This window comes from Podarcis liolepis (genome assembly GCF_965112155.1).
Source record: "Podarcis liolepis genome assembly, chromosome: 3".
NCBI classification, from domain to species: domain Eukaryota; kingdom Metazoa; phylum Chordata; class Lepidosauria; order Squamata; family Lacertidae; genus Podarcis; species Podarcis liolepis.
Window position 1 is genome coordinate 96,259,806 of NC_139557.1, and position 21,703 is coordinate 96,281,508.

A 21,703-nucleotide genomic window follows, 5' to 3' on the forward strand; every position below is an offset into this window, starting at 1 on the left:
TGTGTTGGGTTTGGAGGAAGGGGCGTTCCTCCTTTGGCAGCCCACTAAACAAAGGAAGCACATAGCACTAAATCCCTCCTCTGCCAGCCCACTCCCTCGCCTGCATTCAACTTTGTATACTCGCCTGCATGCAATTCATTGTCATGTGTGGGCTACCAGGCAACTGCAGAAATCAAGATTATCTTACCTCCTTTTGCTGCATGCTTAGATTAGTCAAAGTATCAAAATTCCCTGCGTCTAGACTCTATTAACAGTAATGCAAATTCTGGATCAGGCTTGATTCTGTAAACAGATCAGTACTGCTCTGTGCCAATCTCCCATTTTTATATCCTTGGCTACTGACCAATGGATACAGAATGCCTACCTAGAACTATCCAAATGATTACTAGTCCAAGTGGATCTCTAATGAGTCCTTTGTGATACTTTTTTTTAATGAGTCACATAATCCTAATCTTTGGATGGCATTATTGCAATTTGATCCATAGCTCTGCCACTTATACCGCCAGGGTAAAAGGTGTTGGGGACAGTAAAAATGTCCCTTTGGTATGCCAGCTCCCATCCTGGCAAAGTGAAGAGGCCCAGATCAGACCCATTGCTTTTACCTGATGCCAGCAGGGCCAGTTCAGGATCCAGTGGATCCTGTGCCAGCCCAGCCCCCATTTCAGGAGTCTCCACTGCCTACCGCTAGTGGGGAAGCAGCTCGTGATAGCTTCCTCCAACCTGCCATTTGGGTGGGCACACCAGGACCTCTCCTTGCTGGCAGAGCTGCCCTGCTGACAGAGCCAGACAGAGCAGGGTAGAGACACACCTCCTCTTCATCCAATTGCTCTCCCGCATGGTGAATTGAGGTGTTGGATTTTCTGTATTTTCAATTGACTTTGCAAACAAAAATACCAAATCCCCCCCCCAAAATAAGAGATAAATGGGAAAGTAGGGATGGGATCTTATTTGGTTGCATCTTAAAGTAATCCCCTTTTCTCAGTTACCCACTGTTAATATTCCCCCCCTCGTGCCAGCAATTCTGCATATTTATGGAAAGCTGAAGAGGAGGAAACCTTTGCTAGCCTGTCTTGACACCTGTATAGCATATACTGTCAACTATGATAAATGGAACAGAAATATAAACACTTGAACAGAAGCTGAAAGCTACAGAGAGAAACACAAAAGGATGAATAGTTGATATCAGAGAAAAAGCAAAACAAATGGGTCTTGGAGTAAACAAACTAGAATGACATATTGAAAACTGTGAAGTACTGAGGCTGCGGTGGCAAAGAGCCAGCAAAAGGAACAGATGGAATATGGTGCATAATTCATAACCAAATACTAATAAAATAAAATGGTGCATCACACATATTGTTGAAGATTATGATGGATGTCAACCAGTAATCTAACAATGCTATTTATAGGTTTCTCTCTTACTCATACCTATATTCAGATTTCTCATTTTTTATTATTCTTTAATTTCCCTTTATACATATAAAAAAATAAAATTGAGAAATGAAAGGGGAATAGGGGCTTTCAGCTCCAGATAGCAGTGCTGAAAAACATCTTGGTGTAGAAAGTAATTTTTTACCAGGAATGTGACCATATAGTAATAGAACTTGTAACTGTTGAAATCTCACCAAATAAGATAGTAAGTTCTGCTTTCTATATTCACTCATGCTCAGACTGTGGGGAAGAAGAAGAGTTACATGGTCCCTTGAGATGTTGTTTGAAAACAATGCTCTTACTTTACATTTTCAAGGAACTCTTTCCACCTCAGTTAGTTTTCCAGGGAACCCCTGTACATTTCCCAGGGAACCTGTGCTGTACATTTGATTCAGAAGCATGTCCTTGAGGACAAGGTTTATGCATAGCACTGGCTAGGCTTCCTGAGCCTCACCATTATTCCATGTAAATAGATGCTTTGGTCACAGCACTCCCCTGTGGTTCCATGTTGCTGGAGAAAATCAGCAATGGCAAACAAGCCATTCAGGGAAGCTTGTGGAGATTTATGGATTTTATCCTTGAGGAACTTCTGGCGAGTTTCTGAAGGACACCAGGAATCTTCAGAATGCACTGTGAAAACCACCATTCTAAGACACCAATGGAAAGAACTTTGGGAAATGTTGGTGATTACTTCCATAAATTTCACTGTCAATCAATCATTAGTCCTATTCAGAAATTCAGCTATACATCAGCCTTAACACATATAGGGGGACTCGCTTTTTTGCAGGCTTCTCAGTTATGTGGTGCGCTTGCACATGTTCACTTGCATGTGCATAGCTGCCCCTTTACAGATACGTTGGTCTCAAAGCATGGTGTTTAGGGTGTGATTATATGTAGTGAACAATTTCTCAATAGGGCTCAGGTACCTTCTTAAATTGTGTTATGAAAGAGTTCCTGCTTCCCCTTAGGAATCTTCCTTTGGACTGTGATCATCTCTGGACTAGAATGCACATTGGTCACCAGTGATCTGATTCATTACCATAGTCTTTTGGGTACTACCCACATCATTGGCCTGTGGGGAAGCTGGTGTGGTTACATCTCATGTAAGTTTTCCCTCCTACATGATTTTAATATCTTACTGTAGACTTTTTATTATAGTTTGCCAAAGAGCTATGGGATCAAGTCATGGGAAACAGCAACTATGCTATTCTGGGAATGTATGATATTGACATCCTTACAAATAGGTTGCTTATACCCTTGGATCATGTCTACCAGATTCCCTTATGGTTCCAGTTCTTCCCATGGATATTCTTTGAAGCCCATGTTTCCCATGATACCTGCTTTACTGTGTACAAGCCAGAGAATTGGCATAAGGAGACGGAATAAAACAGCTAGCATGAAGCTTGGATGTTTCTGGATCAGAACTTTTCTTGCCTTTATAAGTCCTAGTCAGTGTTATAGCTGGTGTAAGTCTCATCATAACACAGAGCTGATCTGGAGATTTCAGCTAGTGCCTGACTGGTAATCTGGTATTGCTTTTAACTTATCAGTGGAAAGATGTTAATTTTAAAGGAATTAGTTTGAAATATTCTCACAGGCACAAGTCATCAGGACTGCCTTGTAAGTGTTATTTGATTTTTTTAAAACTACAGCAAATTGGCAGGTTTAAATTCTTTTTTTCTGCATGTAGATTGAATCTGATGGAGCCCTACTCTGATGGCGCTAAAACAAAGGGGGGGGACCAGCAAATTTGTATAAATTGTATGCCCCCCCGACATTCCTAGAGTACATAATTTAACCTGGGGTTAAGCTTTTAATAGTGGGGTCTTAATAATTCTTTCCTCTTCCTCCCCTCTTGAGGTTAGCTTCCTTTACAGAAAATCATGCTAGATATTTTGTTTTGCTTTAAATTAGTTTCCCCCCCCCCCCGGCCCATGACATGTGACAGTTTAAGGGTGGTTTTTTTTGTTTTTGTTTTTGGTAGGGACAGGTGTTTATGTGACAGCATTCCCCACAGGATCTTGGGGGACTGCAGTGGGAAGTGTTGAACCGCTGAATGGTAAGGCTGTTCTTTTGTATGGCTTAGAAATCTCTGTTGTCCAGAATTGTACAGATAAGGCAAACCCATTTGCTTCATTGTCAGGCAGTTCAGCGGAATAGAAATGCAAATGTGACATAAGGGTGCTATGCTGGAGTGGGGGGAGAGTTGTGCTGCTACTTTCTCTTTAACAGGCTTCCTGGTTGTAAGAAAATTCCCATAGATGCCAGGATTTATTTATTTTTTAATTAGCCACAGGTTAAAGAAAAAGCTGTCTGAAAGGAAACGTATCTCTCTCACAAGATGCCTTGATTTTTATGTGGTGCTGTTTTTAACTCCCTCATCCAGTGCAACATAAACAGCTCAGACTAAATTGGGAGCATCTTTGCACCACACTGTTGGACAAATATATTTTTGGTAAAACTGATTTGGCCCTTTCATTGTTTGCCTTTCATTATATAGCAAGTGTCGGATACAGAATTGGTATGCATTCAAACTAGAGATAGGACTGTAGCCAGGTTTTTATTATATATATTGCACAGGTCAGGCCTATTAACCACAGAATAATAGCAAGTCAGTGATCTAAGGGGGAGCTCTTCAGCTGGGATGGACTAACCTAACTGAGGTCAGGAGCTAGACCCCTGCACTTCCAAGTGTAGCTGGAGCCTGATTTGCAAGTGTGTCTACTGGGAAAATAAACGAGCCGAGCCGTGTAAGCTAGGAAAAAAGGCAAGGCGGTCTTTTCATCTTGAATCTCTGTTTTCGTAGTGGCTGAAGACAAAAAAATTCTGATTTGCTTTAAGTACTTGACTTCATCTAGAAACTCTTAATTCAATCACTTGTTTCGAAGGAACATGATATACAAGGAACTAATTCAATATGACTTTGAGAATTTATTTAGATAGTTACTGAAAGAGAAATCATTCTTGTTTTACTGCCGAATGTATTACTGAGGACAGACTTAATGATTTCAAAAAACAAATATGAATGGTACAAAAGGAAATGGACAATCAAGTGTTACCAAAATATTTTGTTGTCCTTTTGTTAATGCCTTGTCTGATGGCATCATATTATATTTGCATTTTTAAAAAGCAGTCTGACCCTGAAGTCTGAAGTGTTATACAGTCACTTTGAAGATCACAGCTGATGTTCTGGTGAAATATTTCACACCATGGGTCTGGTACTGAATAAACTTTTATTTAGCCTTAAGTTTAACAGGGAGAGCATTAAAATTAGATGTGCAGGAGAAGCACTGGTGGTGGTTCTCACATCTAATGAGATTTGTGGGGTGGGGGCCCATGGGCAGGCTTTCTTTGTAGTGGTCCCTCACCTTTGGAATGACATACTCTCTGAGGTATCTCTCGCCATGACATTGATGTTGTTTCCGCAGCAGGCACATCTCTTTTCTCAGGATTTTGGGAAGGAGGTATAGCGGGCATTTCTGTTGCTGCAGCTACTTCTATTTGTAATCGTAATCTGTATTGCTTACTTAATTTTATTGCCCTTAATTTTGGTTTAGATTGCACATATTTCTGACATGGGACTTGTGGGTAAAGCGTTTCTTAAAAAGCACCTTTTCTATTAAAGCAACTTTTTTACTTTTGTTGCCAGTGAATCACATGTTTTGAGGTGCTGAGTGTCACTGTAAGGAGAGTAGCTTCAGGAAGAGTCCAAGATTTCACCAGAAAGTTTTGTCACAGAGATTGCAGCGCTTCTACCTTCAATTGATATTTCTTGAAAATTGAAGGGTATCATGAAATTTTCCTTGGTTGCTTACATAAAACTTAATGTGCATTAAGAACACAAGAGCCTGCTGGATCAGGCCAATGGCCTGTCTACTTCAGCATCCTGTTCTCAAGAATGGCCAACTAGAAGCCTGTGGGAAGTCTGCAAGCGGGACGTGAGTACAACTCATTCCATCTCAGGTCACACACACTCAACCCCCCCCCCCCATATTGCTTCAGAATCTTTTCTCTGGAGATGCCATATTTGAAATGAATTGGTAAAGGTAAAGGGACCCCTGACCATTAGGTCCAGTCGCAGATGACTCTGGGGTTGCGGCGCCCATCTCGCTTTATTGGCCAAGGGAGCTGGCGTACAGCTTCCAGGTCATGTGGCCAGCATGACTAAGCCACATGACTAAGCGTCCCGATCAGTCAGTTAGGCCTATACAATTATTCAGCACCGGTCAACAGAGTTAACTCTGTAATATATAAATACTAATACTCCCTTTCTTACCAGACTAAGTCATACGCCTGCTAATTTGAAAAAAGTCTCCAGTTTTTCTCATTCTTAATATGAAGAAATGGCTTCTGGAAAACAATTGTTTCTTTTTTCCTTCTGACAGGGGAGCTGCTAGTGGAAATAGTTTTACGTAGCTAATGGAAAATATGCAAAAAGCTACTAAATTTCTGTGCTACTAATAAAAACAATTCAATGTAACATAAAAATAGCCCAATGAACACCTGAAAGCAAGGAATGATCAAGATGCACATCATCTTGTAAAACTCGAAAATTATTATGCAACAGTTAATACCAAAATGTTGATCCCTTGTTACACAGTTGATACCGCATCCCCAAATAGAGATTCTGTATCCCTTGCTAGTCTGAATGTAACCTGATGTAGCTACATGTCAAAGATACTATTGTCTTGTCTTAACCTCTCTCTTTCTTTCAATACTCTCCTCACCTGCAGTACTTATCTTTGACTTAATATCTCTGTAATTAATTGAAACTGGCTCCTCCTAAGCTTTGTCACCTTTCACCTATCAGATTGGGTTTGAATTCCCCTGCCCCAACCTTGAATACTCTTCATGTACGTAACTGGAGACCCACTATTAAATGTATGTCTTTAGTCTTCTGCCATAGTGGCTATAGAGATGGTGTTGATCTTTAGTACACATACAAAATACAGAATTAAATAATCATATAAGTTAGGAAAATATGTGTTTTTCCACTTGAAATGTATACAAATAATCTCCAGTACAACTTAATTGGGCAGAAAATTATCACTGGAGCCTTTAATAGAAAGCTCAATTCATTTCGCTGGGACGCAGGTGGCACTGTGGGTTAAAACCACAGAGCCTTGGGCTTGCCGATCAGAAGGTTGGCGGTTCGAATCCCCGCGATGGGGTGAGCTCCCGTTGCTCGGTCCCAACTCCTGCCAACCTAGCAGTTCGAAAGCACGTCAAAGTGCAAGTAGATAAATAGGTAACACTCCGGCGGGAAGGTAAACAGCGTTTCCGTGCGCTGCTCTGGTTTGCTAGAAGCGGCTTAGTCATGCTGGCCACATGACCTGGAAGCTGTACACCGGCTCCCTCGGCCAATAAAGCGAGATGAGCGCCCCAACCTCACAGTCGGCCATGTCTGGACCTAATGATCAGGGGTCCCTTTACCTTTAACTGACTGATCAATAGAAATGAACAATAATGGAAATGTCTAGCTGCAAAAAGATCACATTTAAGAGTACATTATATTGCCTGGGTTAGTGCAAATGTGCAAGCTACCAGGGAGGAGGTGGCTGCTTCACAATTGCCATTTCATTTTGCAGCTGCACTGCAGCTTGCTTACTATGTGGTCTGAACCTGGGCTTGTGGTTTAGCTCTCCCAGATGAACCATGAGCTACAAGTCTAGAAAAGAACCTTGGTTACAGCTGGATGGAAATCATGAGCCTGAGCTTGGATGGCATGCTAAGTCAATGCATGGCTTAGCTCAGTGCTGCACAGCAGCACAACAGCTGTGATCTCTTGACAAGAGCCCACATGCTCTGCATTCGCACTAAGCCATAATCTATGCACTAAGCACAGCTATGTGGATTGTAAGAATAGCGCCATTTGTGTTCAATACAGCTGGAAAATCCTGAGTTAAAATATATTATTTTCCTTTAAAAGTTCTTGTTATCATCAGGTGGTATAGTTCCTGTATAAATTGCATGGATAATGTTTTCTGCTTGAAATCTATATGGTCATAATTCTGTTGGGGGTAGGGATACAATTAGGTAGAAATCCTATAAATATTTACCTGGGTGTAATACTCACTGAAGTAAATAGAGCTTGTATCTGAGTAGGCAGGTATGCTATTACACTCAAATCCTGCCATAGCTTAGGCTGCAATCCTAACCCATTTACAGGGAAGTAAGCCCCCCTGAATGAAATAAGACTTCTGAGTACGTATGCTTAGGATTGGACTATTAATTCCTACGTTCATGGCTTCATAAGCGTTAGGTGACTCGATTTTTAAAAATGTCAATCTTCATGCTCATGGCCAGTAATCTAAGTAGCAGATCAGGGGCTGATAGGATTAGTATAGGTTGACACAACCCAGAACAGTAAATGTAGCACTGACCTCAAATAGCTGGTACTTCTTCCTTTAGATGTTTTATTCATTAATTAGTTGCACTTAATCATCTTATAACAAAATTCTGTTGATAAATAAAATAATATTAAAACCACAAACCCATTAAAAGTATCAATCAGTAATCAGCACAACTGTAAAACTAAACCAATAATAAAAGCAAATAGCAAAACAGATTCCAGCATAAGCCTAAAACAGCAAGGAATCATGCTTTCTCCACCACTTCTGCTTTAATGCTCTTTTAAAAGAATTCGATAAGTTTTGTCCAGTTTAGACAATAATGCTAAACAAACGTTTAGCGCTATGTGAGTGAGCCTGAACAAAGTGTTGGGCTAGCATGCTCCTCCCACATTGCGGGGAGGAAAAGTTCCGCCCTGATTAGTTTCACTTTCACAGAATTCCAGTTTAGAGCTATGTTCTATCCAGGCATCCCAGTTTAAAACAAACTGGGTTCAATTTAATAAGTTCGCTTCATAATTCATGGTTTGAATTTGGCTTATTGCAAAACTGATCAGGGTTTGCTTTAAACTAGGATTGCTGGTTCAAAGCAAAGTTTCTTTAAAAGTGAATCAAAACTAGGCAAATGTCTTCCTCCTGGCCATGCACTAGGAGGACAGGAGCACAGAGAAACCTGATAATTTGATAGGGCTCATTGAGGCTCTTTCACATACAGTGGTGCCCCACAAGACGAATGCCTTGCAAAACGAAAAACGTGCAAGACGAAAGGGTTTTTCGGTTTTTGCGTTGCTTCGCTAGATGATTTTCCCTATGGGCTTGCTTCACAAGACGAAAACGTCTTGCGAGTTTGTTCACTTTTTTCTTAAAGCCGCTTGAAGAGGCGCAGTTGCGACGGACCGTGCTTCGCAAGACGAAAAACATCGCAAGACGAAAAGACTCGCGGAACAAATTAATTTTGTCTTGTGAGGCACCACTGTACAGTGGTACCTCAGGTTAAGTACTTAATTTGTTCTGGAGGTCCATTCTTAACCTGAAACTGTTCTTAACCTGAAGCACCACTTAGCTAATGGGGCCTCCTGCTGCCGCCGCGCCGCCGGAGCACGATTTCTGTTCTCATCCTGAAGCAGAGTTCTTAACCTGAAGCACTATTTCTGGGTTAGCGGAGTCTGTAACCTGAAGCGTATGTAACCTGAAGCGTATGTAACCTGAGGTACCACTGTAGTTCTAAACCATAGTTTAGGGTTTTGTGCTACTATGTCCCCATATTAGACATGATAGTCATTTCAAGGCAGTAAACAGTGGTACCTTGGTTTATGAACTTAATCCATTCCGGAAATCCATTCTTAAACCAAAACCGTTCTTAAACCAAGGCACACTTTCCCTAATGAGGCCTCCTGCCGCCGGTGCCCTTCCACCATTCAGATTCTATTCTTAGACCTAGGTAAAGTTATCAAACGGGGATACTATTTCCGGTTTTGCGGAGTTTATAAACCGGACTGTTCTTAAACCGAGATACCACTGTATTTCTGAACTTTGGGAACATACAGTGCCCTGCTTGTTGGCTTCCTAGAGTGAGACCTCCGGCATTTGGATGGAATAATAATAATAATAATAATAATAATAATAATAATAATAATAATAATTTGGCTGGCTACTGCTGTAGATTGGATGGATCCTTGGCCTGATTGAGCAAAGCTCTTCTCACATTCTTGCAACACCAAATTATTTGTAGGGGGAACCTTGCTCATTGCATACTCTTCATAAATAAAAAATGGTTCTAGGGCCAGAATCATCGGGCTGGTTTTGATATAAAGTCATCAGTACAAGCAGCCTTGAGTATACGATGGAAAGATAGAGTACCTTTTTAAAATACTTTTTTATAATAAATACATAAAATAACCATTGTTATTCCTCCCACTTCAGAGGTGGAAGGATAATAGATATTGGGCAAATTATACATACTTATGGTAGTTTTAGGCCAAGATATGGAAATGGGCCAAATAATACATGTCACTTGTGTGTGTATCATTCACCTCACTAACGGTGGTAAGCACACATGATCCCGAGATCTACTCGGTGTAAAATATTAATGCAGTAGTCAGTGTCTGAGTTGCTGACCCTGCCACAACAATGGATCATTGGTGTTCCAGGTTGACAAAAAAATATATCCAATTGAACTCCATCTAAACATAGATATAATAATGCCCAACTTGTATTATATCTTAACATGTTAGCTTGAAATGGAATTTTACAGAAAGCAAAATAAAGATCCTCATATTTAACATGTCATGGTGGGAGAATGAATATATATCATTTTGCCTTTACACAGTACAGGTGATTTTTCTTTTTGTCAATATTTATTGCATCTAAATATTAAAATGTGAATATCATGCCCTTCCTACTTTTAGGTGTTGCTCATTAACGAGTTGTTTTTGAAACATGTCTCTGATGCCAGTCAGACCATTTTTAAAGGATACTGAAGTAAGATTCTTTTCTCTTGCGAGTGGCCGATCATGCTAAGGCTGCACTATTCAGCAATTCAACACGCTCTGACTGCTTGTTAATCAGGAGACGTGAAAAGAACAAAAGAAGAAATAAGAGGTTACAAATGCTGTTTATCAGAGTTATATTTTACATTGGGATTTCAACTCATGAAATAGGATGATTGGATGACACAGGGCTTAATATTTGGAACCGGGAGTGGAAGGTGGGTGAAATTTGTTCCGGTTTGATCCCAGTGACTCTGGCTTATTGGGAAATGGGAATAGCACGTTTGTATGCAGTTAAAAGCATGTTCCGTAAATCTTTTCAGTTGCCCATTCCCTGGGTGTCGCAATAGATTAAGTCACTATGTGATGATATGACACCGCCATCACTCGTCTTCCTGGGATATTGCTAGAGGCAACAACAAACCTGTGTCTTTGGCACATGTGAAGAAATTTAGCGCTTCAGGGGTTAAATTACACAGGCTCCCCCGTGGATCAGCTTATGCTTGGACAGTAATAATAGCAATAACATTAATAATATAAATGCCAGAGAAAAGTGAATAGAGGGGGAGAGAAAGGAGAGAAAGATGGGCAAAGGTATTCAGAGGGAAAACAAACCCTGGCAGGCTACAAATGATGGGCTTTGTATGGCAGGTGTAGCAGCTAGAAGTCAGATTTCATAAGGCCGCTGCAAAATGCACATATACTAACACACATTACTGTGGCTTTGGAGATGGTTAGTGTCTTTGAGTGTGTTTGTGTGCGTGCGTGTGTGTGCTGTCGCTTCAGGCCATGATATCCTAGGGCAGTGTAACAAGCAATTCGTGTCAGCTCACGGTAAAGATTATTGGTGTTTTCACTGGGGAAATATTTGCACTCCATCTTCTTTTCTATTTTTAGTGCCTGGAGCTTCCATTTAGGTAGGAAGCTGTGGAGAGAGGAGTTGAGGGAGGGAGATCTATCTGATCTTGTCCCACAATTGGTCAGAGTTACAATCCTAATCTTATTTCAGGATGGGTGTTGATGCCTGCTTGTTTTCCGAGAAACCTTTTTCGATTTGTGGACTGGTAGCTTTTAAATATTAGCTTAGGTATAGGGGGAAAAGTGAGCTATTGTTTTCTCTTCGAACGCAGTGTCTTTGAAGAATAAAAAGGTAACTCAAACAGAATAGTGCGGTGACTTATTTCTACAAGAAGCACCACACTCCTAATAAGGAGCAGCAATTTATTGTCGGGGAAGGAAAGCAATATGAATTTGTCCCCTTCAGAATTGTTGTTTATCATAATCATCTTTCTAGTGAAAAGCCTAATTTGCTCTTTCTATACGAATATTTTAAGTGTGATTATCATAATATCATAGCGGCTGAGATTGTCCAAAATGCAACACTGACCTTGAGCGTACTTCTCCATTTAGCATGTGGTGCTTTAACATTCAGGAAACAACATACCTTCAACCTGCTTATTAATGTATAATCTGAAAACGTTAACTCTTGCTCTCTGATACATGCCACACAGATTCTTGAATTCTTTCAGCATTCCATGAAACAGCATGTGGTATTTTACCAGTGTAAATATGTATACGATTTTTCAAGATTTCTACTGGGAATACTTCATAACTAAAGTAAGGTTTCCCCATGGCACTGCACTAGTTTACGATTTAATTTTTACTGACATTCCACCAGTCATATTATTAGCTTCACAAAATGAAAGTGAAATAATCCTGTATTAATTAAACAGAGTGACTGAATTCCCTCAGTCATCTTCTCCTTGGCTGCTTGAGACAGTAACACTGTGTGGTTCTCTAAGGAAACGTGCTAGAAAAAGAGTTTGATGGACTACTGAGGGGAGATATAGGTAATGCATTTTTTAACTATACTGTATTTTTTCAAGGTACTGCCTGCCTCCTGAGCATTTCAATAGAGATTTTAAGTTGCGGGGGGGGGGAGTAACTGTTATACCTATCTATGTACTAACGTAAACAAACAGGGGCTAGCCCTGAAGAATTGTGGTTGTGGTCAGTCGGTTAGACTGCATATGTTATATTGATATATAATTATTATGACTTCTTACTGAAGAACTTTGTGCTCCACCCGCCTGAGTTTATATAAGGAAAAGGGATGCAGTGTGCACACGTCCACACACATGCACACATGTTTGTGCTTGTATTTGAAAGCATATTTTAATACAGCTTGTCTAAAATCCAGGCAGGGTGATCATTACTTCTGCTAAATATAAGTGAAAGTGCCTGACGGTTTTAAAGTAGTAATCTACTACCATTTGCTCAAGTGTATATAAGCATGCAAAGAAATCCAGAGAGTAAGCTTGTCACTTGCTGTGTGTCTATGTGTATGTATGTCTGTTTTTTGTTGTCTGTCCCTGTCTCTGTCTCTGTCTCTGTCTCTCTCTCTCTCTCTCTCTCTCTCTCTCTCTCTCTCACACACACACACACACACACACAGAGAGAGAGAGAGAGAGAGAGAGAGAGAGAGAGAGAGAGAGAGAGAGACGGCAGGGGATTGTATTGTATCCGGGGATGTGCTATACTGTACTTCCTGAGGAAGAGTCGGAAAGACAAATTGCAAAACAGTTTTTAACACTTCAGTGCTAATTACTTTTAGCTGAAATCAGCAACATTTGCTTCGAATAAGTGAATGCAGGATTGGTGTTTGTAAAATGAAGAAACTATGGTGCAAAAACTTCCAAGACAGGAGTATAGCCCGCAAAGGGCCTGTTACACAGAACCACTATTTAAAATTTAGCATTTCCTGACATTTTTCTATCTACCGTATTTTTCGCTCTATAACACGCACCCGACCATAACACGCACGTAGTTTTTAGAGGAGGAAAATCCGTAGGCATGCCACCCGTAGGCATTCCCTCCATAACACGCACAGACATTTCCTACTTTTTAGGAGGAAAAAAGTGAGTGTTATGGTGCAAAAAATACGGTAATTTGAAAAGCTACATATATCTATTTTCAATCTATTCAGAAAGCTAGATATAGCAAACCTGTTACTCTGATTGGTTCAAGATCAATTTCAGACATCCAGGATGAACATTTAACCACCTTTAATTCAAATTTAATTGAAAGAATGATGAAATTTGTTGGTGTGGAAACAGTGTATATGGAAGTACAGTATGGGGGTATATAATGTCCTTTATATAACTTAGGATTCAAAGCAATAATGGTAATATGCATGGCAGACACAGATTTCCTCCCCATATTTTTCTCTCTCCAGTGTTCATTTTGAGTAAATATGTGCTTGGCACAATTAACTATGCTGCTTCTGCAAAGTGCCACTGAGTCTTTACTTCAGTAGCCTTGAGGTAGCTGTGGTTTAGGAGTCGGGCAATTTGGATGCAATGAGATGTCTGTAGCACTTAAGTGTGAAGGCGCTTAAAGATGTACAGTACTCTTCATGGGAATAATTATACACACAGAGGGGATGTGAAGATGTAGACAGTGCTCAGCAGTGCTCATTGACTGGTGCAGATACTCATGACAGCTTCTCTCACCCTCCTAGCCTTGATTCCATTACTATTGCTTTTGTGGATTCCTTGAGGTAAGATTTTTACACTAGAGCATTTGATTTAGCATGTGCATATATGTGTAAAGCAGAGAGAGAGAGAGAGAGAGAGGAGCACACTCCTGATTTTGATTTTCTGTGATTTAGACATTATGTAATAAGCATTTGCTGTGATTATATTTTCACGTGCAATTAGAAAGCATCTTTAATAAAACAAGCGTTTTTAGAGTGTGCTATAGTATCTGGTAAGTTGCCTAATTTATTTCTTCATTTTATTAGAATGACTGAACTGTAAACTGGTGTGCCCAAGTTCAAGAATGCAGTTGAAATTCCAGGCCCAGGTCTAGTCGAGGTGACATTTTGAATCCCAGGGGAGAAGGCCAACTGCCTTTCATGAATGCATAAATTATAATGCTACGGCTGTAGTCTTCCAAGCAGCAGCACCATCAGCAAAGACAGATGCTTGCAAGGTGTCTGGTGGAAAGATAGCAATAGTTAATTTGGTGATGCGGAGGGGAAGCGCAAGATGACATGGGCATGAAAAAGGATAGCGGAAACTATGTGGACATGAAAAGCTTAGCAGATGGAAAAGTACAGCACAAAAGAAAACAGTAGCCCAAATAAAATATGAAGTATTTTTTTTATTCCCTAATGATGATTTAATGAACATGATGCCATATTCCAGCAAATAATTTTTGCTTATGAACAGAGCTTTGCAGACTAAGATCTATATGACGTTTGAACAAAGCTGCACATTCAACAAGACTTTCAAACTCTTGTGCCAGAACAGCGATTGAAATTTTATCTGAATTAAAAGAGGGGATATCCATGTGTATAGGAATGTGTTTCGATATTGATTACATATAAATTATACAGAATCAAAAGAAATCTGCTACAAACAAGTCATTTATTCTATTAAAATATTTTTAGGAAGGTGTGTTGCACTCAAATTGCACCTATTATTTTTTGCTTGTTTAGTGAAATCTGTGAAGTGATTGGGTAGGATGCATCCCAGAGTATTTTTAATTCACTGCTCAGATCCAAAATTTACATCTTAATTAGAGTCTACATTTAGCAACATAGGCAGCATAATGTTACTGTTAATTATGTTTTTACTATCTGCTTTTCTGTAGTGGTGAGACCTCCAATTATGCTGTGTGGATTCTTGATTCCTAAGTGTGTGTGTGTGTGTGTGTGTGTGTCCGTCCCCATATGTATCGGAAAGCAGATTTTCAACTCTACATGGGATAAATATATTATATACTGTTAAGTTGCTCAGCAAAACAAAGAGATGCAAATATTTCCATTGCACTTACATATATGTCTTCTTCTGTCATCTTACTTTGGCAAAAGCTGTCAAATAGATTTGGAGACAGCTGTTGTACTCTCATTTGTGAAAGGCATTAATGCATTCTGAGGGTGTGCACTGATTTGTTTTGATCTAAAAGATTATGCCATTTGCATCACAGAGTGCTTCAGTCAAAAAAAAGTGTCAAGCAATACAGCTGAATTTGTATTTAAAAAAGTATTTTCTATTATTGTAACAATTGTTTCATCACGATATATTGGAATTATTTTATTAAGCAGGTAGATGGAATCAATTCTTGCTCTGAAAACAGATAATTAATATGACATTTATGCCACATAAATTGACGAAGACTATTAGGACAAACTTGTGCTCTCGTTTAATTTTGGCGGTATTTTGATTAACAGTATCTGGAAATTTGTGTCCATTTATTTGCATTAAATGGGTTTGTCTGGTCAGCAGCTTTGATGTGCTATAGCTAAGGGTAGTGAATTGGGGGTTGGATAATTTTGCCAGTACACATGTGAATAATGCAATACATTTGCTTCCACATTGAAAATATTCTTGAAGTTTTTGTGCAAGTTTGTACATAGGTAGCTGAGGCACAAATAGTTATCAGACCATTACATTTTAGCTGGCACAGCTGGATATAGTGCATGTTTTTCCCCAGAACTGAATCTGCTGACTTCAATGAGACATATGACCAAGTTACTGCATATAGGCATGGAGCCTTAGCTCTGCTGAAGAGCCTAATCTGCATTATTTGAAAGTAAGTTTCCTTGAAATCAATAAGACTTAAATTCAAGTAAAGACAGTTAATACTTATAAAAGATATTGATCAATAAAATACCTCTTATTATTTCACGGAGATGGCAAAACATATATTCTCCACAACTGCATGGTCTAGTTTCTGTGCAAGTTATGCATTCAATTCTCTTCAGTTGAACCCTGTCACTTTTTCACAGTGGTGAAAATACAAACACTGCTAATCTTACTTGTTTACAAAAGTCAACAATGCAGAATGATAGCATATAGACCCCTTAACTCAGAGTTTAGAAATGTAGAATAGAATTTAGGTGAATCATATGAAGGGGGAGAAATTAACAGTTCAATTCCACCCATGTTTATTCATAAGTAAACATGCTTAGGATTTCAGATGACATACAAATCCCTCAACATGTTTACTCGGCAGTAAACCCCAGCGAGTCAACTGAAACTCATTTCAGAGTATGCATTCATGTAGCCAATCCATGTTTACTCAGAAGTCAGTCCCACGAAGTTACCTGGGAGCTTTCTTCCTGCAAAGGAAGCGCGCTGTGAGGCTGCAATCCTATACACGCTGACGTGGAGCTAGGGAAGCAAACAAACCCTGCGCAGCTCCGGAGCGGCTGCCTTCCGAGTAAGCATGCATAGGATGGGGCAGCGAGAAGCGCTGCTAATCGGTCACGACGCGAGATCGCAAAACAAAACAGAAAACACGGACACCCAACAATGCAATGGGAGAAAAAAGAAAAGAGAACGGCAGCGCGAAACTTAATACCTTCTGATGAAATCTTCCCCAAAGGAACTGAGGCTTGCAACTCCTTCCTGCCAAACTGTCTTTTAAGAAGCAGAAAGCGTTTGGTCACCCTAAGGAGTTAAAGCTAGAGTTAAGACACAGCCGCGCTTTGGAAGCCCTTTTGAAAACGTTGCATCGTTTATATCTGCGCGTTCTCACTTGTCGGTTATTATTATTTCTTCTCCCTCTGCCTCCCCCCGCCCGCCCTTTCCCCGGTCCCTCCGCCCGTCTCTACCTGCCGAGCTCCGCTCAATCTGTGCAGCCTCTGCTCTCGCCGGCGCTGATTGGCTGACGCCCTACCAATCCGCTCTCTGTCTGGGCCAGTGGGACTGCATATGTAAAGCCCTACTTCATATTTATAAGCTCCAATCGGGGCTTTAAGTCCTTGATTAGGAGAGTGTGAGAGCTTTTGGTCCCAACTGGCTGTGCCTATAGGCTTGTCACCAGGAGAACATTTGTGTTAATTGCACTGTGCTGTGTCAAGGAAACTTTGATTTATAGCTGGGGTGCACAAATAATGGTTGCCGAGCGCACATGGATTCGGTAGAACTTTGCCTTCCTGAATCTTTTTCCTTGCACTACGAAGAAGAGTAGGTACCTTTCTTCTTATTTCCCCCTTCCTTTCCTCTTTTTTATGTTATTAAAAATAATAATAATAACCCTCTTCCCACTTTTATTCCCCCCCAGAACCCGGGGCGTGGGGAGAGAATAATAATAGCAATAGTATTAGAGCGCTGAATGCTAGCGTTGTTTCAGGTAATGCTTTCCGGGTTCTGTGTGCATGATTGGGGCTGCTTGTGTCTTGCGTCTTTTGTGCCCGGCTTTATCTGCTAATTCAGTAAGTGGGAGAATTGTTCTCTCTCTCTCCAACGTTACCTTTTGAGTCGCAACGCAAGCGGTGCGACTGTCACAGAAGGGGGGGGGGTGAGGGAAGCACTCCCCCCTCCCAAAACAGCTGTGTGAGTGACAGTCACTTCTTATTCAGGTACTAAGAATAGGCACTTGGCACAAATGCAGAGTGAATTGTCTAAATAGACATTTCAGAAAGACACATTTATCCCCCCCCCCCACTTTCCCCCCTCCCCAACAGAGTTTAAGAAGGACGTATTCTGGGAACAGGATTTAAATATTTAGGACCTTTTCAGTTAGATATTTTGATCTTTCTGGTGTTTATAGCTATGCATAGTTAGGAGGGGGAACCAGCCCAACTGTTTAATCCCACTTTAAGGATAGTGCTCTGTAATTAAGTAGAACGTAACGTTCCAGTCATTTAGTGACAAATCGGTCTATTAGAGAGCAAGGGAAGGGTGTGTGCATGTGGCACTTCCTGAGCCAGTATTTTGTTTCAATTGGAATATAGGGTTTTAATATTTTTTTAAAAAAAATATTAATCATTTCCGCAATTGCTACTATTAATTTATTTATCACACACAATAAAGTACTGTAGATGCTTTGTGTATTCAGTACATTTAACATGCCTCTTAAAGGCACATAGTTTAATGCATGTTGTCTCAGCTCTTATCGGAGAGCAGAGCAAAGAGTGGGGAGATTCCAAATGCAAATTTGACAGCCTAGAACTTGGAGAGCTTGTAAACTTAATTCCGGGCTAAATAACTACGCACTGTGGAAGCTGTCAGTTGACTCAGCCCTGGACAGAATGCATAGTGTGGCTGTACTAGGAAGTGACAGTGTGTTGTGGGTACATGCCCACTAGCTGTCCATAGTGTCTGCATATTATTTTGGTGAGTTGCAATTAAGTCAGAGTTGTGTGGGTTTCTTAAAGTGCTTTGGACGTTCAGAAATAATATAGACAATAAAAGAGCTTGCCAATCGGAAACTGGTATAGTGTACGTGCGGGTGGCAAGAGGCAGGATTCCTCGTTCACCTGCAGAAGAAGGTAAATAAACAGTAGTAGCATGCTCACTGAGATACGGTTTATAGATCAGTACTCAGTAAGTTGATGTGCAGTGTGGTCTAAAATGTCTTAATCTGTGCATAAGTGCAGTTGTCACTGTTCCAAGTTGAGATGGGTGGTTTTCTTTGGTGGGGGAAGTAGGAGGAGGAGAGATTCTAAAGTTAGGACGATGTTCTTTTTTTAAGGAGCTTTCTTGAATTTACCTTCTTAGAGCTAATTTGAATGATTAGTTTTGATAAGCCGCTTAAAGTAGATGCATTTAAATGAAATCGGGGCACGTGTCTTTTTGGCTCTGGTGGAAGATTCAAACTATTCTCTCTCCCCACCACAATTAGCACTCTTCTCTCTCCCCCCCTCCCCGCCTCTGTTAAAAGTCTTCCAGATGCAAGGCTAGGTGGATCTGTGGTTTCGTGGGCAGGCAGAACTCTAATGCACTGCAACACATCTGTCTGTGTGTCTCAATTAATAAACCACACTGCCTTACTTGCTATTAATATTGCCAGTAATTGTATTTTTGTTTTGTGGCATATAATGCACACCAAACTACAAAGGCAGCTCAGAGATTAAATAAAAGTAGTGGACTACTTCTAGAGCTTGCACTTTATTGAGTGTGTATTGTGGTGGTGGGGAGGGAAGCCAGGCTAAAAACTGACAGAACATTTGGGGAGCACATAGACATCTGCCTCACTGACATTAGGTATGCTTTGATATCTGGCTAGCGCATGTTAAAGAATGCAAAAACTTAAAGCCAGCTGCAAACCTTGCTATTGCCTTTTCAGCAAAACCAGTAATACTAATAATTTCAAATAGCAGTTAATAATGGAACAGATGCAACAAATATAGTTGCTGATTTACGCGTGTGTTTGTCACTTTAATTGTTCTAAATGAAACGGTGTGCTCATAATGCAAAATCTCAAACCTCTGATTAAAATGTAACATTGACTAAAGGATTAAAGAGCGGACTTAATTTTACTGACTGTTTTAACAGTTGTCACAGCTGTTGGAAGAAGGAAAGGCAATTGAAACACTCCAAAAAAGGGGAGGGGGAGGAACTAGCTTAGTAAATTTAAACATGATCTCTGAATGCCAGGCATAGAGAGGCAAATAGATTTGTGACTTCAGATATCTTCTCTGAGCTGTGTACGTTTACCTCTGTAGCTCTGTCCGTTTCATGAATTTGAACCCTCGACCTCTTCCACACTTCCCCCATTAAAATACAACAGGACTGAAATGAGGCACAGCTAAAGTGAATGTCACAGTGTACATTATTTTAGAAACCAACTTGTTTTGTAGTAAATGTGATATGCCAAGAACTGAAACTTAGGATAGATGGCTAAAATTTTAATAGTGAACACTGATGTCGGAATTGGGAGACCAAAGATACTTGAGGGCTTTGAAAGATTGTTTACAGATTTCACTGTCAAAAACAGCATAAATTTGAGAGCTACTTTGCTGGAGTGTTCATTTTCTTCTTTGTCAATATCACTTATTTAAATGTGTGTTACTTCCTCCCTCCTTTTACTGCATAGGTCTTATTTCCAGTAAAATTTGATCTGGAAAATCTATGCAATATTTGCTGTGGGGGAGGGGTAGCTGATAATTAATAAGAAGAAAGTTAATGCTCCTTATTATGACTGCAAGGGTAGACTTCTTGAGGTGAGGGCTGCCTATATCATGGATGTGATAAATGTCCTATATAAATAAGAACACATCATCTGTGGGTAAGAACACTATATGTGTATTAATATAATAGGGCGGTATGTATGGGGAAGAAACCTAAAGAACACTGTCCCCTAAATTCAAATACAACAAGGTGTAAGCATGCCTACTGATTAAATGAGAATGAGTGTATGGCTTTTCCTATTCGGTTCTTAAACGCATACCCAAATGGGCCGTGTCATACACTCCCTTACTATATTTTCCAAGTTTGGATTTCTGTTGTTCATATGCCTTTTCTGCAAGTTTTTACAGCTGTCATAGAGTGCAAAGAGCTGGTGCTGAAATGGCTGTCTGACAGCTTTTTATTTGCTGGGCCTGACCCCCCCCTTTTTTTAGTAGTGGTTGCTCCTTTTAATGTGTTTATGGTTCTACTCTTTTATTTACTGAGCCTGGTGTGTTGCAGCAGTAATTAACCTGTGTTATTAGCAAAGCCCTTGTGAATATCCATTAATTCTCTTGAATGGATGATCATTCCCCCCCACTGTTATTCCCCCCCCCCACTTTCTCCCCAAAGGTTTGCTGTCCCATTTTAAAGCAATTCTTACCTTAAGACTTTTTTTGTAGATATACTTTGGAAATAATTTATATTACGGGGCATAACTAATACTCTTGATTAGTTGTCTTAAATACACTTAAGAAGTGTGAAGAGGGATGGATCTCATCACATTATTCTTTTCTTCTCCTGATAACAACAGAAACAACCCTATGATGTTGTTTTTTGGCGAAGGATGATGGTTCAGGAGATGACTTCTGTGGGTTTTATCTGATTTGAAGTTACCTTGGGTATCACTTTGGGAATTTAAAGAAAGGAAAAACATATTAAGCCTGCAAGGGGGGGGGGGGTACTTCCGCTTGGACTGCTGAGGAAAGATAAGGACCGCCTCATTAGCCAAGCCCTACTTTTGCAATTAATTTCAGAATGCATGGCACTATACATCAAACACAGAAGGTAACTTGTATGTGATTATTTTTAGACAATTCATGAAACCCCTTCCCATTTTTATGCAATCTTAGGTTAATAGCATGATGCTATATTCTATTTTCTTTCTTTTTTATTAGCAGTGTGGTTAAATAGTCTGGCAAACTTCCTGGTATTGAACATTTCTGATGCACAGTGACCTTTGGCTTTGGTATCGCTGCAAAAGTGTATAGAAATGAACACCAATATTTATTGACACTCTTCAAAGCAATGGCCCTTTATGAATATTCTTGTTATCCTATTATCAGTCAGTAAAAATGCTGAGTGTAAGATATATGGGATAAATATGGGGTAAACAAGAAATATGGGAGAGCATCTCTCTAGAAGTTTAAAGCAACTCTTTATATTACGTATGCCTTGGTCTCTGCTTCATAACACATTCATTGGGGACAGAAACAATAAACATTGATATCTACCTAGTGCCTCTCTAGCCCTA

General features: G+C 40.1%; 1 protein-coding gene and 2 long non-coding RNA genes across 33 annotated transcripts in view; 1 reads left to right on the plus strand and 2 right to left on the minus strand.

Moving 5' to 3' along the window:
• The window catches only part of ESRRG (estrogen related receptor gamma), a 476,442-nt gene that overhangs the window by 267,333 nt on the left and 187,406 nt on the right, over positions 1-21,703 (plus strand). For 3 of the 31 annotated variants that reach the window (XM_083494568.1, XM_083494546.1, XM_083494557.1), the window contains exon 1: positions 17,020-17,244. The exons of 22 other annotated variants lie outside the window; for them this stretch is intronic. Coding sequence is in view for 1 of the 9 variants with exons in the window: in XM_083494547.1 (XP_083350673.1) it covers positions 17,189-17,244 (56 nt within the window). In the remaining 8 variants the exon portion in view is untranslated. Of the gene's footprint in view, positions 1-17,011; positions 17,249-18,313; positions 18,552-21,703 lie in introns of those variants that run through there. 6 more of the 31 variants (XM_083494543.1, XM_083494551.1, XM_083494554.1 and 3 more) reach the window with 5 other exon arrangements.
• Positions 1-21,703, minus strand: part of LOC310702914 — a 172,364-nt gene that overhangs the window by 63,619 nt on the left and 87,042 nt on the right. The gene's annotated exons all lie outside the window — the stretch shown is intronic.
• Positions 1,430-16,819, minus strand: LOC310702888. Its single transcript, XR_014523751.1, has 3 exons — positions 16,637-16,819; positions 7,812-7,887; positions 1,430-1,668 (listed from the first exon to the last, which is right to left on the minus strand). It is a non-coding gene; the product is annotated as an uncharacterized lncRNA (long non-coding RNA).